The sequence below is a fragment of the Tachypleus tridentatus genome, chromosome 2, assembly GCF_004210375.1.
Source record: "Tachypleus tridentatus isolate NWPU-2018 chromosome 2, ASM421037v1, whole genome shotgun sequence".
Taxonomy (NCBI): Eukaryota; Metazoa; Arthropoda; class Merostomata; order Xiphosura; family Limulidae; genus Tachypleus; species Tachypleus tridentatus.
In genome coordinates, this window is record NC_134826.1 from 84,260,058 (window position 1) to 84,276,443 (window position 16,386).

The following is a 16,386-nucleotide window of genomic DNA, read 5'->3' on the forward strand; positions in this document are numbered from 1 at the left end:
CCACACCTTGTAGCTTGTACCCTTGGATATGCAACGTATTTTGTTTAATTTTAATGTATTTTGTTTATGGCTTAAACAATTATGGTTATTATATATATACACACATGAATTTTCTTCTTTGCAGAGCAATCGAAAGTTTCTGGTACCATGGATGTGGTCCTTGTCTGTAACTACTTTTGTGGACATTGTAATTTGTTTCTATCTCTTTGCACAAGCGGTAAGCAATATTAACCATAGATGTAATACCTGTCTACAACGACTTTAGTGAACATTGTAATTGGTTTCTATCTGTTTGCACAAGCGGTAAGCAGTGTTAACCCCAGATGTAATCCTTGTCTGTAACCACTTTAGTGAACATTGTAATTGGTTTCTATCTGTTCGCACAAGCAGTAAGCAATATTAATCGAGGTACTATTTAAATTGTCAATTTGAGCTTTTTAAAAATTATAGTGAGTTTTATAAGCCCTTGCTACTAAAACTTGTTTTTAAAATGAGTTTCTTTTATCTTAGGAATTGCGACAGTTTTTTATTATTATTTCAGGAAAACTAACATAGTTTTCTCAAACTTTCATTGCTGCCGATTTTGGAATGACGATTTCAAAGAAGGTATAATTTTAATTATATGACCACATTTTAAGAAGTTATTTGTAGAAACTCTTTCGTATCTTGTTTATTACTAATATTACAGTACTTGAATATCTGGTGGTTGTTTATAACACAAGTAGTTATAAAACTTATAACACTGCTTTTTTTCCCAGATCATTAATGAGTCATGTTTAGAATTTTCACTTTAATTGCAAGAGTATGAAATAGTCTAACTGAAATCGAATAAGGTGGCAGAATAAGTGAATGCAAACACTTGAAACAGAAGAGAGAATTACCAACGTCATTGTCTCAAACACGTGCTCAAAGATGGAAGTGGCTAGTGTGAAATAAAACAGATATATTATATTTTAAGATAAAAACAGCTGTATGAATTGTACCATATATACAGACGATGTAATTTTAGTACAAAGAAAATTCTAATTGTTAGTAAAGAGAAGACAACAGGAAAACATAACTCAAAAAGCGTTTTGATTTTTAAAAATGTTTGTATCACGAACTGAAGTTCCAATAGATTTGCTGAATATAATACTAAAGCATATTGTTATATTTTTTTTTATAATAGGTGAGATTGTTAGGAATGTTTAGAGAACTGGATTAAACTTTCACTTTTAGCCAGTGATTTTCCACCACATATTACACTGCGATTATCATGAGATATTACTATACATTAGGTATATATATTAGTGTATAATTCGTATTAGTTCCTTAATATTTGTTAATACGTAATACATCTGTCTGATGTCGGTTAGTGATCACCGTATCGAGCTATAGATCTGAAAGTCCATGGTTCGCGTCTTAAAAGTGATTCCATACCTATATTAGAAAATAAGTATCATAACAGTTAGTGGAGGATGCTGTTGACTGGCTATCTTCACTGTGGTTTATCGGTTCAAAATTAGGGACAGCTAACGCAGTTAACCTTCGTGTGGTTTTATGTGCAAGCGTGATCAACACACTTTGTTTGATTTCGTTATAAGATCGAGTTTCAAAAGTCTCAACCGATGAAAGTGGTTTAAGATTTCAAAAGTTCTTTGTTGGATTATAATTGAATTTTCAGGCCTCTGGAATGACTTTACAGCAACGATGCCCAGCATGGTGTGAATACCGTACTTATTGATAAAACCAGATCACTCATGGAATTGATTCGCCATCCGAGCGAGAAAATTCGCGTGCCTTCTCCTTTCCATCATACACGAGAGTTTTCATGCTCTAATTCGCATTCTGTGCAGATCTAACTGAATAAATAGATAAGAATAAATCGTATTCATTATTTAATAACCTTCAAAAATAATTATCGCAGAATCGTGCCTCAATCTCATGCGGATTATTTACGCTAGATATATCTATAGACGAAAAACCCACAAAAGCCCAAGAGGAAGCCACATGTATTTCATGTTGATAGCTTGCTTAAATACGTTAGGCCTAGTAAACAATCAAACACTGTTTTCCATCCTATTTTTTCCCTTATTTACATACATAGAAAAGTTCTGCATAACTTAATGGTCAAACAAGTAACGTCAAATTACTACTTTAAAGTATCACGTCTTTATAAGACTAGCCGCCATACTTTCAGGTGAGACATATTTTCTTACACCTGCAAAATCGTTGGATTATGTAACATCAATGGTGCTTACAAGGAAAAAAAGATATATTTCGTTTGTCCACATAAATAGCTCCTGTTAGCCATTTCTTTGGGGGCATGTATTTTAAGCTTCGCTTCCGTTTCGTGTATAAACTAATAACGTAATTAATGTATTTGTATTGAAAATATTTAAAGTTTAAACTACATTACTTAAAGTTATGATGGAAGAGAAGATTTTTTGGAATTGTTTATCAAACAAGTGACGCTTACTTCACTACTTAATTTTTCGTCTTAGACAAAACAAAAGATAAAATGTTTAAACATTTACACGTATCTTTGATATACTTGAATATCTCATCTTAGTTAGATGTTCTAACAATATTTTAAACGAGTGACAGTAAATAAAAATACTTTATGAAACATACGACGTTTCAATCACTGTCTCGATTATTTTCAAGCACACAAATTTTAGTGTTTAAATTATCTTTTTTCAACAATCTAAGAATGTAATTAAATTTTATAATTGGTACAATTTAAATTTATCCATAGAATATATCTTAAAGTTTATAGAGTTCTAGGATGCAAATTGATTCTTAATTTGTTGAAATCTGACTTAAATATTAAAATTTTCGTTACTGTTTAAACCTGTGCCTTTAAGAATGATCGCATCAGTGATTTCTTTATTTTGTATCTCTCAGAACAAAGTCACGTTAAACTATCTTCTGCGTTTACCTCGGGAATTGAACCTCGGATGTTAGTATTTAAGCCCTATTTTTAACATTTTTGCTTACTGTGGAAGCTATAAATTGTAATCAAATAATATTTGTAATCAGTAACTAAACTGAAAACGAAATTTTGTTAATGTATTTTTAACGTTATACCGAGACAATATTTGATTTTATGTATTATGTCTTCCAGTTATGACAATAATATATTTTTATTACATTTTTTAGAACTATATCCCTTACGTAGGACTAATCTTTCTTATCGATGTTTTCATCTGTTCTTTAAACGTAAGTAGATATACTCTTGCAACAGTGTTTTAATAACTAAGTTATTTTGTACTGACTACAAGTACAACTTTATTAAAGCATTAACGTATGTGATATTTCTTGTACTGCTTCTAGAAGAAAGAATAATACAGTTGGAAAAATTATTACTGGCTTGTTTTAATTAGTACTACGAAATATTTTAATGATAACCGTTACTTGCCTTTAAACATGGAGTTTATCGGTTGAAAATAGGATGACAATTGCCATTCATATTGAGATTTATGTTTGATTGTTTTTGCTCACCAGTTTCACATAAAACTGTGTTTTTAAATTGGATTTTTCAAGTAGAGTAAACTGCTCTCAGAGTTACTGTAATTCAAACACAAATAACTAATATGCATTACATTTTAAAGTCAAGGCAATTCAGTAAATTTCAGAAATTTTCAGAGCTACTATTCATCATTGAAGTGTAAGATGTGTATGAATAACGGGAGTAATTGTAGTAGTTTAGAGACACCAAGTGAAAACAATATTGGTAACTGATAAGGTGTTCTACAGTATGTACACATAAACATGTGCTGGAAGCTGTTTGTTGAGGACAGGTGTTCTACAGTATGTACACATAAACATGTGCTGGAAGCTGTTTGTTGAGGACAGGTGTTCTACAGTATGTACACATAAACATGTGCTGGAAGCTGTTTGTTGAGGACAGGTGTTCTACAGTATGTACACACAAAACATGTGCTGGAAGCTGTTTGTTGAGGACAGGTGTTCTACAGTATGTACACATAAACATGTGCTGGAAGCTGTTTGTTGAGGACAGGTGTTCTACAGTATGTACACATAAACATGTGCTGGAAGCTGTTTGTTGAGGACAGGTGTTCTACAGTATGTACACATAAACATGTGCTAGAAGCTGTTTGTTGAGGACAGCTTTTCTAATGTTCTATAAAAAAATATTATTTAAAAACTATAACTATAAGTAGAGGACCAGGATAATCATTTATGGTACCTTAACTATTTCAAAGTCTGTACCTTGTTTCCTGTTTAAATTCTTAACGTGTTGAAACTTGACGTTATGGATTAAAGCTTGGAACATGTATAGAAATATAAGTAATATTCTTACTGTGTAACCAAACGTTGTTTTAAAGCTTTGTTAAAGTCGATTAAGAATTATATCACTAACATTTTTGATGACCCCTTAGTTGTCATTAAGTTTACCAAATGGACATCTAGAGATTCATTTCACTCGTACACCAACATTTTTTATCCAGTCTTAGATATTTCCATATTTCATGAATATTTTGCTTCACTAACAGAAATTCTGTATACCAAAACAAAGCAGATTCATTCGATCTTAGCGCTATCTACTGGCAGATTGACAAATAATCTCTAAAATTAACATATTGGCACTCTTTCTTACATTGTTTTTTCTGATGTATCACAATTTTCGTTTTCATTTAATAACATTCGCTACAAATGATAAAAAATATTATTTCCACTTGTAACAACACGTTTAACGTGTATTGTGTAAAAGCAAGAAAATGCAGTTTTAATCCTATTAGAGTCAATAAACGTTTATCTGAAACATTAACCTGTTGATTGTCAAGTATTTCAGCATCTACAATACAACTCTAATGCTTCTTCATTTGTAACTTTTTTCGTGACGCCATTTTGGATCGAAAGTGAAACAACTTGTAAGTAGGTCAAATACATGTATGGTCCTGATATCTAGCGTTGAAATTAGGTATTATTGAGAACGAATTAACTCGTCCGTGGCACTGTGTTACCAATCGGCTTGGACGAGTTATCCCATCTATGGCACTGAACAGGTTAAAATTTAAGGAAGGGTTAACGGTTTTTTTTTTAAATTTTATCTTGATAGCGTTTAAATTGTAGGCTAGTGAAAAGTTGGTTATCTAACTTAGGGAGAACTTGTTCTAGGACTGCTGAAATAGATGTAGGATATAACTTCTGAGATGTCCAGATAAGAAAGGAATGAACTGAGCAGCAAGTCGTAATAAAATAGAGAGAGTATAAAACATTCGTTTAGCTGCTATCGTTATGAGCACGTTCTTCAAAAGATATCCCTGCTCTTTAATTATAAACATATCTAATTTGTAATTACTTGCAACTTTCAGGCATTCTGTTTCTTTTGCGTGTCGTCCCGATATCAAGATCTCTGTCTGGAAGAGTATAATATCAAACAACAACTTCAACGGGTAAGTTTATTTGTATGCTGTCAAGCACAGAGCCACATAATGACCTATCTACAATCTGCTCGACTTAGGTAACTAAGCCCAAGTTGTATTGTTATAAGCTTTCAGTCTTACGGTTGCTAAGTAGGCTTAACACTCGTTTAACATCTAAAAACGAAAATACATTTATTTACAGTAAATTATTAAGGAATCCATTTGAAGCTGTTTCGAGGGCAGAAAAAACAAATGTGTTTATATGTACAAATAGTTTTAAATGTGCATTATATATTTTTAAAATAAGATATTCTTAATATCCTTTCACATGCATTCTCGCCTTTGGCTACGTTGTACTGGAAGTAAGACATTTACAACAGTACATAGAGAAATAAAAATTTCTTGGAAAACAGGACGACCTTCATGATGTCACTAAACTCCCTTTGTATGTACCACTTAATCCATTACATCACCATTTCTAATTTGCCCCTGAAGAAGAAAGGTCCACGTTTGGGTTAACGGGTTTTTATTCAAAATTATAAAATAATAATCATAGAATACATGATTACATCTAAACATCGATGATGTAATCATATGTTGAGACATGTTGAAAAACAGTTTGCCCTTAGTAATACAATGATATATAGAAACTAAATAATGCATTCCATCTGATAACACCATCTGCCCACAGACCTTGTAATAATAACCTCGTCCATCTATCGAAACACTATAAGACATATATAATACATGTATGAAGAATATATAAAATCCTTCAGAACATTATCCGCCTTTCTAAAGCACAAGTAATACAAATAAATATATAAACGAAACCAAAAACATAAGATGAAACCTGTATGCATCCCTGTCAGCCTGTGCAAGTTGTATCTAATGCTTTACTTATAAAGTAAAACGGAACTAAATCTAGACAAGGATGATATGATGTGACACCTTGTGATGAGATCATCATGAAGGTCTATCAACACGATTTCTGGACAACTTCCATTGTCAGGTCAACATTCACCTATGTCCTCCGGTTCCACTTCGTGGAACTAAGTCGTCACATCTAGCAACATTTTCTCCCTTTTTTTGCCAATCCTAACAAAACACCATATGGCGACATTTTGGACAACTATAGACGTCTCTAGTGTCTATGACATCATCGTCTTTTCCCCTCTCTCCATGCGATCGTTTCACTTCTGTCGCTCTCTAGCGACGTAGCTGGTACCAGCCTCCTAACTACTTTTGTCTGTCAGCCAGTTAGTAGAAAATATAATGAAGTCACATAATGGATCCTGAAAGTTGAAATTTTAATGTTGTGGCGTCAGTAAAACGTATGCATGTTATCAATCACAAGAAAAATTGTGCACTCGTTAGACTACAAAAAAATATGGCATATGAGCTTCGGAAGCAAGAAATATAAATATTTGTTACTACTTATTTTAAAAACTTAAAATTACACAAAAGTAACTATAGAGAATAACAAAAGTGCCTGTAAACTTTTATAAACAGTCTTTGTAAGCATAGACTTTAAGACCGAAGTTGAATTTAAACCTAACTTCGAACAATTTAAGATGCTTCGATTCTATCGCACCAAAGTAAATCGACTCATAAAGGCAACAAAAACAAACTTTAATTTCAATTAATCCATTAAGCTAATAAAAACAAAACTGCTATTGATCCATCAAGCTAATAAAAGCAAAATTTAACTTGAATTGAACCATCAAGAACCAAAACAAAACTTAACATAAATCAAACTATCATTAATTTAGGACTAGCATGTGAGTTTATATTGCTTTACTCTCATACTATTGGAAAATACAGACGTGCATTAGTGTTAACAATGGCAACAGCTGCTGTCAAAGCTAGTGAACATTATACTTGTAAAGCTTTGCAGACGATTTTGTTATTTTCTGTATAGTTAGGTTCTATTCAATTTTGTCATGCTTTTCTCTGCTTAAAAATTAGTTTATTTACGTTTAATAAAGAAGGACTATCTATTTACATGTTATCATAATTTAATCCTATCACACACACAATTAACAAAATACTCGCTGTATTAGTATGTAACAACTAAATTATGCTTTATTTGTTAAGCTAACAGTATGCTTTGTCGTTTGCATTCAGTACACTCTATGAGATTTTGATGTCTTTTCAATCAAAGTTCGGGAAAATAATGTTGATGGTTTGTAACAGTTTAAGTGGCTAAACGCATTTAGTAAACTAAAGAGTAGCTATTGGAGATACAAAACCAGTTATATATTTTCTATAGATTTTCTTCTATACAGGTCATCAGCAGTTAGATATGAAAAACTACCTAGTATAGTTGCTCTATCTCAGGTGATTTAGCCGCTTTTCAGCTATCCAGAGCATCCCAGTCGAAAACCGGCGAAGGACCATAACCGTTCATCATCATCTGATCATGATTATGTATAATGGGTTTATTGAGTGATTTAAAATGTTTCGTTGCAAATTATTTGTTTCCCGACTTCAAATCTTGTTGATTGATAAAATGTGAGAACAACATAAAAATTCAACGTTATGCCAGAATAGTTTTCTTCCCAGATGCTGTAGAACTCAGACTTCACTTCAATCTACTCCCCCACTCAATGTATGTTTAGTTCTAGTTTGGTTTGGCGTGTTTTGAATTTCGCGCAAAGCTGTTCGAGGGCTATCTGAGCTAGCCATTCCTAATTTTACACTGTGAGACTAGAGGGAAGGCAGCTAGTCATCATCACCCACCACCAAACTTTGGGCTACTCTTTTACCAATGAATAGTGGGAAGTGGGATTGACCGTCACATTATAGCGCTCCAAAAGCTGAAAAGGCGAGCATGTTTGGAGTGACGGGGATTCGAATCCACGACCCTCAGATTACAAGTCGAGTGTCTTATCCACCCGGCCATGCCGAGCCAAGTTCTAGTTTAAAATTGGTACCAGTGTTTAGTTCGAGTTTAAAACTAGTATCTTTGTTCAGCCTGCTTTTAAGACTGTGCATCATGTGTTTTGTTTAAACCCCAAGTTCCTTATATCATTAGTATTTATTTTATTTTCACTCGTGCTAGTTCGTTTAGAATTATATTACACCATTAAAGATTATAATTGACGTAAGTAAAAGCTTTGAAATATGATAAGGAATCGCCGTTAATACACCTGATACATCTTATGTGAGATAAAAGTCTTGCCTATACAGGACGTTAAACTTTATGTATGTTCAGAAGACACGTGTGGTGAGTGAACAACAGAGACACGGAGGCTAATTTAATCTCGTCTGCTCAGGTAAGGTTTCTTTTCTCTAAATAAACTGTTCATATTACACGTGTTTAGCGCTATCTGGGCAATAAAGATGCACTCTGATTTTGATAATTAGTGAACCAAGCTTATCATAGAAGAGCTATTCAGTCCGAAAGAAGGTGGTTCCCATTCCGTATTTCGAAACGTTTTCAATTTCTGTCTGAATAGATTAGGAATGAAGTCTTCTACAGAGTAAAATTTAGGTTGACTTAGTACAGGTAAGCCTACTATAGTTGTTTCGTGTACTTATCATGCATATTATGACACCATTAGATTTCACTCACCGACAAATTAAACACACACACTACGAGTCTTTAAAGTTATTAGACGTAGGTGTGGTCATATATTACTTGTTATTTAGGCTCGGCATAGCCAGGTGGTAAGGGCGCTCGAATCGTAATATGATGGTCGCGGGTTCGAATCCCCGTCATACCAAATATGTTTGCCCTTTCATCCGTGGGGGTGTTATAATATGACGTAAATCTCACTATTTGTTGGTAAAAAAGTAGCCCCAGAGCTGGCAGTGAGTGGTGATGACTAGGTGCCTTCTCTGTACTCTTACATTGCTAAATTAGGGACGGCTAGCACAAATAGCCCTCATGTACCTTTGCGCGAAATTAAAAAAACCCAAAGAAACAGACAATACTTTTTATTTGTGTGTTTCGCTTTAGAAAGCTACGTCACTGAAACGCCTCGGTTCATCTAAGGCTACAGATTCCCCATCGAAGAAAATTTCTGTTTCAACAGATAATGAAGGCTCGTCGGAGACGCATCACCACCCGGTTGTCCAAAGAAAAGAAACATCTCTCTCAAAAACCAGACAACTTCCTGACCTAAGTACTATTTCAGAAGAACAAAGCTTGATGAATTTCAACCGGAATCTGAGCACAGACGTCACATCTTCCGGACCTGATAACCAAGCTTTATCGCCCATTGTCATTAAACGGACTTCAACTTTAAGTCCACGTATCCTACTACTATCGAATGAATTTGACTTTGAAATGTCTAACGAAGCAAGTGGAAGCACGAGTTTTCAAAACCAAATTGAGGATTTGTGCCCATTGGATACACGAAATGGGTCTATTCAGTGTTCTCAATCATATGAATTGGTAAATCTCTGTTGTACGGAAGAGACCATTCATTCTTAATATCTAAACCAAATGTAAAATTATTGTCTTGCTTAATGTTTTCTATTACTTAGACAATAATTTAACATCTGTGCGCCTGTGAATGTTGTGTTTTTATTGTAAAGATAATTTGTCTTTAAGATTTCATTATGCTGAAACCATCTTTCCATGAAAATAGAAATATTAAAATTTAGAATCAAAGACCATGATAATTAAATTAATACGAGTTTCTCTTTAACAGGTCTTATGACAGTGTAGAGCTGAAAACAGATACTTGTTTAGTCTGTCTCGTACACTTGACAACAATATAGAATTAAAAACAGATTTTTGTCTATTCTGTTTCATATGCTTGATAACAGTGTACAATTAACAACAGATTTTTGTCTATTCTGTCTTATATACTTGATAACAGTGTGCAATTGAAAACAGGTTTTTGTCTATTCTGTCTCATATACTTGACAACAATATAGAATTAAAAAACAGATTTTTGCCTATTCTGTCTCATATACTTGAAAACAGTGTACAATTAACAACAGATTTTTGTCTATTCTGTCTCGTATACTTGACAACAGTGTACAATTGAAAACAGAGTTTTGTCTACTCTGTATCATAAATTTGTTAATAGTTCAGACTCGTTGATGGTACCGGTCTAAATATGTTTCTATATCATATATCTTTAAACTGTCCAGTCTTGAAGAACGGTTTCTGTTCTTCTGTGTCTAATGATCAATCAACAAACTAAATATCATGACACTGAGATTCCTTTACGTGAACTTTATCGGTGAACAAACTGAATATCATGACACTGTGATTCCTTTACGTAAACTGTATCGGTGAACAAACTAAATATCATGACACTGAGATTCCTTTACGTAAACTGCATCGGTGAACAAACTAAATATCATGACACTGAGATTCCTTTATGTAAAGTTTATCAGTTAAGAAACTAAGTATCATCTCTCTGAGATTGCTTCATTTTTTTCCAGTATTACTATGGAAGTTCCTTTTGGCAAAGAGAGTACATTTTGCCACTTTGTTCTAAAGAGAAACAATCATAAATTGTTAGGTTTTTCCTTAGAAAAGTTTGACAAAACTATTTCTATATTTATTCCTCTCATTTTCAAAGTTTGTCAATTAATCGAGATAACGTGTTAGTCATACATAATTATATATCTATATAAAGGTTGTGGATTGTTGGTTAGGAAACTGAATCTATTTGTAAAGTGGTAATGTTAGGCTTAGTGAGCAGTTATCATATTTTCTCATTTTTTCTGTTACTTTTATTTAATTGCATAAACGAACATATCTTAAGCGGGTTTCAAAAATTAGAATTAAGTGAAATGTTTCTACAAAAAATAATTTGAAAATGTGTATAGAATTTTATATTATTATAGAATTTCGCAAAATCCCCCTCATGTTTGATTTTCCTTCTAAAGAAACATTAGATGTTCTGATGTAAATTTTCCTACTACTGCCCTCTGTTTTACTGATTTAACAACTGAATTGAAGTTTTCACTTGGATATAATGTTGTAAGTTAGTTATTCTTTGATTAAGGTTCAGCAACTGAAACTTGTCTTGCCAAATCATTAGTTCCATTAAACAGTTTGAAATAAGATTTTTGTTTATATAGAACGAATCCATGTGGAAATCATGAGATGATGTAGTCAAAGACACATGAAATTCAGTGTTCTAGTTTTGGATATCGTATGTATACTGCTTTGTCTGACGAAAATAAATACATTTCGTTTATGGAATATGTATAAGTTCCATGTTTTTTGGAACTAGAAGTAACATTATCTTCTGCACTTTCTTACAGTTTCCTCACACAAAAGCAACCCATTTATTTTTACATTCATATCAGAAGTTCTAATATAAGTTATAATATAAGCTAAGGCAGTTTTAATGTTTAAACTACACTTACAGATGTACCTGAACACTATTCTTCACATACTCTTTTCTCAATCGACCGTCATTTCTTCATTTATTGGTGGATTAGTTTGAAACTTGGCAAGGTTATTTTTACCTTGTTCAGATTTGTCCAAATTTTTTAAAATTGTTTTTAGTTAAGCCTTTTATATGATTTTATGCGGTAAAATTTTTTTTGGCGCCTGTGCGGTCATATTTAGAGCAATCAGGATGAGAATTGACATAAATTATAAATTTTCATACATTGACATATAAAAAATTAGTGTCTTCATTTCTAAGTTGTCCCTCACTGGTACAGTTGTAACTCTACGTATTTACAACGAGAGATTCGATTCCCTTCGGTGAACACAGCAGATAACCCGATGTGGCTGTGGTATAAGAAAACACATAATTTCTTGTTTTTTTAATTTGGATAGAGCTCACAGAAAAAGCATAATTTCGGAGATTTTAGTCAGTTATTCGACCACATTTTGACCAGTTCACGTGGAATTTGGTACAAAGAAATTGTAAATACTTTTCTACAGGTCCTTTACATGTATATACAAAAATGTGAGATACGCATATTTTTGGTAATTTAGGAAGTAAAAACGTCACACAAAGGGCATAATTTCAGGGGTTTAGATCCGTTTCTTGGCAATATTTTGACAAAATTATGTGGGATTTACTATAGGTCCTAAGAAGAGATATTTTTAAGTCAGCTAATGTATGTAAAATTTCAAACACAGATAACTTCTTTCAAGTCCGAATCAGTGACATAAACAGTTTTGATTTCATCGTGTTTTCAAGATTTTTCTGGTATTAAAATTGACCATGTTTCATTTGGCCGCTAATGTTGGTCTCTTTAATTACATTATATTTAGCATTCTTCTACTAAGATTTAAAAGATTTTTTTCACTTAAACATTCTTTTTCGTGTAAATACATTAAAGTAAATAAATATAATTATGAATTTACGCTTTGAGATAGAAAATTTCAAACTGTCTTTTCTTATGTAAACTTAATGAGGCGTAACAGAACCATATTGAATGTATGCTTCAACCTAGATACTTCAAATTTTATCTTTACCTAAATTTATAAAGGTATAAAAATTATATAATAATAAAACTACCCTTTAACATAGAGGCTTGAGAGATGTATCTCAAGATGGCTGGTATGGGTGTTAAAACTTTTGTTAAAATAATTTGTTTGTTTGAATTTCGCGCAAAGCTACACGAGTTTTTTGTTTGTTTGGGAATTTCGCACAAAGCTACACGAGGGCTATCTGTGCTAGCCGTCCCTAATTTAGCAGTGTAAGACTAGAGGGAAGGCAGCTAGTCATCACCACCCACCGCCAACTCTTGGGCTACTCTTTTACCAACGAATAGTGGGATTGACCGTCACATTATACACCCCCACGGCTGGGAGGGCGAGCATGTTTAGCGCGACGCGGGCGCGAACCCGCGACCCTCGGATTACGAGTCGCACGCCTTACGCGCTAGGCCATGCCGGGCCAAGCTACACGAGAGTTACATTCGCTAGCCGTTCCTAATTTAGTTGTGTAGGACTAGAGGGAAAGCAGCTAGTCGTCATCACCCATCGCTAACTCTTGGGCTACTCCTTTACCTTCGAATAATAGAATGTACCATCACATTATAATACCCCCCACGGCTGAAAGAGCAAGCATGTTTGGTGCGACGGGGATTCGAACCCGCGACCCTCAGATTATGAGTCGAACGCCATAACCCACCTGGCCGTGCCGGGCCTTATTAAAATAAAGTAGAGAACAGCGTTTCGACCGTCTTATTTCAACTTCAGGTTAACAGAGAGAATTCTTGTCATCACGAGAGGCTTGAAAGCTTTACTTTATGCAGAACGAAGAAAGTATAAAAGCATAATAATTACACTTAGCCAGGCCCCGATTATTTGTTGCAATAGGCACAGTGCCTATAGCCTATGAAAATTTTAGGTCGTACGAAAACTATGGGTCCTGTAAAAATTTCCTTAAAAGTTAATCATTGGTTTAACTTATACGGCACTTTTGCATAATAATAGCTTAATAGAAAGATCGTCTGCTGGTGTTTTGCTATTAAACGATATATGAGATAATTTAAGCCATGGAGAAATAAAAGATTTGTATTAATAAATTATTTGTGTTGGATACAGTAGTCACAGAGAGGTTACACTTCTTCAAACCATATAACATGTTGAATGTTATGTCAATCATCAAGGGTTGATATCTTTCATTAGACGTTTTATTTAAAAACGTTGTTGAATAGTAAATCAAATATCTATATTTAGGTTCTGTATTATATGACGGAATATAACCAACATTATAATTATGATAATAAACGATCTTATAACGCCAGGTTTATTTGCTTTCATTCAACCAGACATATTTTGTTTGATAGCTCTTCTAGGAACATTCCTTTAAAATAGAAATGATAACCTACTGTACCAAGATTCAATCTCTGGGTTATTCAGTAGCGTACATTTGTAAACTGTGTATTTGATATAGCAAATAGAGAAGATCATTGTTGAAAACATAGCTTGTTATCCGTAATTATCAAAATTATTCATAGGAATAACAACAGTTAAGAGAAAAATATCATAATTATAAGCCTCGTCTTTCGTGCTTATTCTTCTGTAGTAGAGGTCGTGCGATGATAGGTGCACCCATCTAGTGGTGATTTTAGTAAGTATCTTTACAGAAAACGGTGGAATCGTGTCTCGAGTTACTTGGTCATGATTTGTTGAAAATAATCCAAAACTGCGCCTCTGTCATGTTGTAGTTTATAAAGAAAGTCAGTGTGTGTTTTTATACCCTTGTGTATAGGGTTCTTCTGGTCTTCTCAATGACAGAAGTTCGAATCCTCAGATGAATTAAATGTTAAAAACGTTAAATGCAAAACGAAATATAAGTTTATAATGTAAATATATGTACTGTATTCTAAAACATTAATAAAAGCTATTCATTTTCAAACATTATATTTCTGTTACAAAACTTTTTTAATCACAATAAACATCCCTTCTCTGTAACAACTTTAAATATATTAGTACCACAGTTTTCAAGAACAAAACTTACAGAGACGTTTAGCACAAATATGCTTTTCGTATAGAGTTTTGAATTTTTACAAATTCTGTTACATTAGTAGTAAATATTAAAGAAACTAGATGGCAGCACAAAACCACATCTCAGGTTCAGAATAAAACTAAATTTTAATATTAACAAAAATTATTAAATTAACATAACAGCAAGTGAATAAGAATTGTTTCAGTAAAAAATTAAAAATGTCAAACAATTTTAGAAAATATGTTCCTGTTCTTTTAATAAATAAAATAAAATAGTAAAGAAATATGTAATTAACTTGTAATCAGGTTGAAAGGTGAAGTAGTAACTGCTGGACTCTCGCTCAACAACCTCAAAGTGGCTCACCGGTTTGTCTGTCGACTAACAAAGCTAAAATCCGGGTTTCGATACCCGTGGTGGGCAGCGTAGAGATAGTCCATTGTGTAGTTTTGTGCTTATTTTGAAACAACAACTCAATTGATAATACACTAGCATAGTGTTTTAAGCCTTTTTATTTGATACTATATTCCTTACTGGATCACGATGCATTAATAAATAAAATTCAAACATACGTAGAAACACTTTTACTGCAAACCTTTCCTTACCACTACTGATCTCAACAAAGTTAATATGAAACGTTTGGCGTCTCAAACGTCATTAAAAAGTTAGTTTAAAGTTTCCAGTGTCTCAAATGTCATTATAAATTTAATATGAAGTGTTCAGTGTCTTGAAAGGCATTACAAAGCTACTATGAAGTGTTTAGTGTCTCGAAAGTCATTACAAATTTAGTCTGAAGTGTTCAGTGTCTCCAAGGTAATTAAAAAGTCAGTTTGAGGTGTTCAGTGTCTCAAAACTCATTTTAATGTTAGTTTGAAGTGTTCAATGTCACAAAAGTCATTAAAAACTAGTATGAAGTGTTCAGCATCACAAACGTTATTGTAAATTTATTTTAAAGTGTCCTGTGCCTCAAAATTCATTATAAAGCTAGTATCTAGTGTTCAGTGTTTCAAGAAACATTATACAGTTAGTTTGAAGTGTCTGATGTTTCAAAACTCATTAAAAGGTTAGTATGACGTGATTAATGTCTCAAAAGACATTACAAATTTTTATGAACGTATTTGTTGTCTCAAAAGCCATTTTAAAGTTAGTATTAAGTGTTCACTGTCTCTAACGTCATTACAAAGTTAGTTTAAAATGTTCAGTTTCTCAACACTCATTAAGAAGTTAGTAATGACGTGTTCAGTGTCTCAAAAGCCATTATAAAGTTAGTATGAAGTGTTCAGTGTTTCAAACGTCATTACAAATTTAGTTTGAAGTGCCCAGTATCTCAAAACTTATTGAGATGTTAATATGACGTGTTCAGTGTCTCAAAGTCATTATAAAGCTAATATGAAGTGTTCAGTGTCTCTAAAATCATTATAAAATTATTATCAATTGTGTAAAAACTCATTAACAAACAAATAATAACATACTTTAGTAATAAGGTATCCTATGTATATAATGTTCTCTTTCACCTTAACAGTTTCTTAACTAATCAAAATAATAACATACTTTAGTAATAAGGTATCTTATGTATATAATGTTCTCTTTCACCTTAACAGTTTCTTAACTAATCAAAATAATAA

The 16,386-nt window shown here is 32.9% G+C and overlaps 1 protein-coding gene across 1 annotated transcript in view; it reads left to right on the forward strand.

Annotated features, from left to right (window-relative positions):
• Nucleotides 1-11,544, forward strand: part of LOC143244396 (uncharacterized) — a 54,378-nt gene extending 42,834 nt beyond the window's left edge. The window contains exons 4-7 of the mRNA XM_076488982.1: nucleotides 125-217; nucleotides 3,142-3,201; nucleotides 5,322-5,402; nucleotides 9,334-11,544. Of these exons, the coding sequence (XP_076345097.1) occupies nucleotides 125-217; nucleotides 3,142-3,201; nucleotides 5,322-5,402; nucleotides 9,334-9,810 (711 nt within the window). The 3' untranslated portion in view covers nucleotides 9,811-11,544. The remainder of the gene's footprint in view (nucleotides 1-124; nucleotides 218-3,141; nucleotides 3,202-5,321; nucleotides 5,403-9,333) is intronic.
• The last annotated feature ends 4,842 nt before the right edge of the window (nucleotides 11,545-16,386 follow it).